Source organism: Rhagoletis pomonella, unplaced genomic scaffold (assembly GCF_013731165.1).
Source record: "Rhagoletis pomonella isolate Grant_MI unplaced genomic scaffold, Rhpom_1.0 Rhpom_scaffold_12152, whole genome shotgun sequence".
In the NCBI taxonomy this organism is placed as follows: Eukaryota; Metazoa; Arthropoda; class Insecta; order Diptera; family Tephritidae; genus Rhagoletis; species Rhagoletis pomonella.
The window spans coordinates 3,386-4,799 of record NW_023470683.1 but is presented as its reverse complement, the minus strand read 5'-3'; the positions used below and the strand labels follow the sequence as shown (position 1 = coordinate 4,799).

General features: G+C 38.1%; 1 protein-coding gene across 1 annotated transcript; it reads left to right on the top strand.

Annotated features, from left to right (window-relative positions):
- The first annotated feature begins 81 nt into the window (after positions 1-81).
- Positions 82-861, top strand: LOC118756783 (odorant receptor 45a-like). The gene is made up of 3 exons (XM_036491526.1): positions 82-477; positions 557-712; positions 799-861. The coding sequence occupies exons 1-3, from the start codon at positions 82-84 to the stop codon at positions 859-861; spliced, it is 615 nt and encodes a 204-aa protein (XP_036347419.1).
- The last annotated feature ends 553 nt before the right edge of the window (positions 862-1,414 follow it).

Genomic DNA, 1,414 nt, shown 5'->3' with positions numbered 1-1,414 from the left:
AATATTAATGTTTGCCACTTTATCAGATTCCCTTACGATTACACCATACCCTTCTATTACATACTAACCGCCATTCTCGCCATGTTGCTGGAATTCTTCAGCATTAATGCCGCTGGTATTGTCGATGGCCTATTCGGCTGGTTTGTCTATAACATTTCGGCTCATTTGCAAATTATGCGCCTCAAGCTCGAACATCTTGTACAACTACAAATGGCTGACCCACAATTTCAAGCAGACTTCGCTGCGTTCATCAGCTATCACCGGGAAATCATTTCACTTACATTGGAACTGGATGCAGTTTATGCGCCAATCATTTTCTTGGAAGTTACACTTTCATCGCTGCCTATCTGCTTCCTCGCCTATCAATTTACTTATATAACGGATCCAGCTAATGTACCCTTTATGTGTCTGCTGTTGTCGTCCATTGTGTTACAGTTATTGATTTATTGTTTTGGGGGTGAGAAGGTGCAAAATGAGGTAGTTAATCCTTTAAGATGTGAATAAGTATTTATATTCTAATGGAGTAATTTTTATCGATATCTGGCATATTTTGCAGTGCGAGAAATTATGTGAAAGTATTTATTTGCTCATACCATGGCACAAGCTACCGCCAAAGCATTCGCGCTTATATCTCACACCATTGATACGCTCGCAACGTGCTCTAGTTTTGACGGGCTACTTCTTTACAGCAAACCGTAGTCTACTTGTATGGGTAAAAACTCTGTTGCAATATTCTACTTGCATATTAATCAGATTTTTTTTTTTTAAATGAATTGCTCTACTCTACTTTATTCACAGATTTTTAGAACAGCTGGCTCATACACAGCAATGCTATTCGCATTGAAGGAAAAAGAAAAATAAATTATATATTGAGGCTCCTCAGAACGGATACGTTTCGCCCGTTGCTCGAAAGTATGTACGCAACTAACAGCTGAATAAATTTTTCGTTTTTCAAATTGAGTGCGCCAACTTTGCCGAGAATGAGATTTCTGTCGGGTGAAAATAATTCTACTCTAATTTTATAAGCATTATGTACATACATGGTTTCTAGCGAAAACATTGGCCGATCGAACGGAAAGGACTAATTCTGGCTGGCTCATTACACCGTTGAATTCAAATTTATTTTATGTGTTCTTCCCTTTGCTGAAATAAAATAAGTTTGACCTTGAAAATATTTTATTTTTTTTGTAAGGAGGGTCAAAAACAGCAATCACAAAAATAGTTCAAGTTCTAGCACATTAAACTCGGTACACGAATATCGTATCGAGTGATTTGTCATACTTTTACACTGGGCCAAATGCCGTACCGGGGCACAGTGCGGCCGAAATTCAAAAGTGCGGCCAAAACTCTAAGGCTTAAAGAAATGATTCGAAATTTAGATATGGCGGATCCAGTAAGTCGTCTGGTAAATTTG

What these genes read in the sequence shown, in the direction of transcription:
- LOC118756783 (XM_036491526.1), top strand. Translation starts at nt 82, where the DNA reads ATGTTGCTGGAATTCTTCAGCATTAATGCCGCTGGTATTGTCGATGGC. An exon ending in GTGAGAAGGTGCAAAATGAG is followed by an intron (nt 478 to 556) that starts GTAGTTAATCCT and finishes CATATTTTGCAG; the next exon opens with TGCGAGAAATTATGTGAAAG. An exon ending in ACCGTAGTCTACTTGTATGG is followed by an intron (nt 713 to 798) that starts GTAAAAACTCTG and finishes CTTTATTCACAG; the next exon opens with ATTTTTAGAACAGCTGGCTC.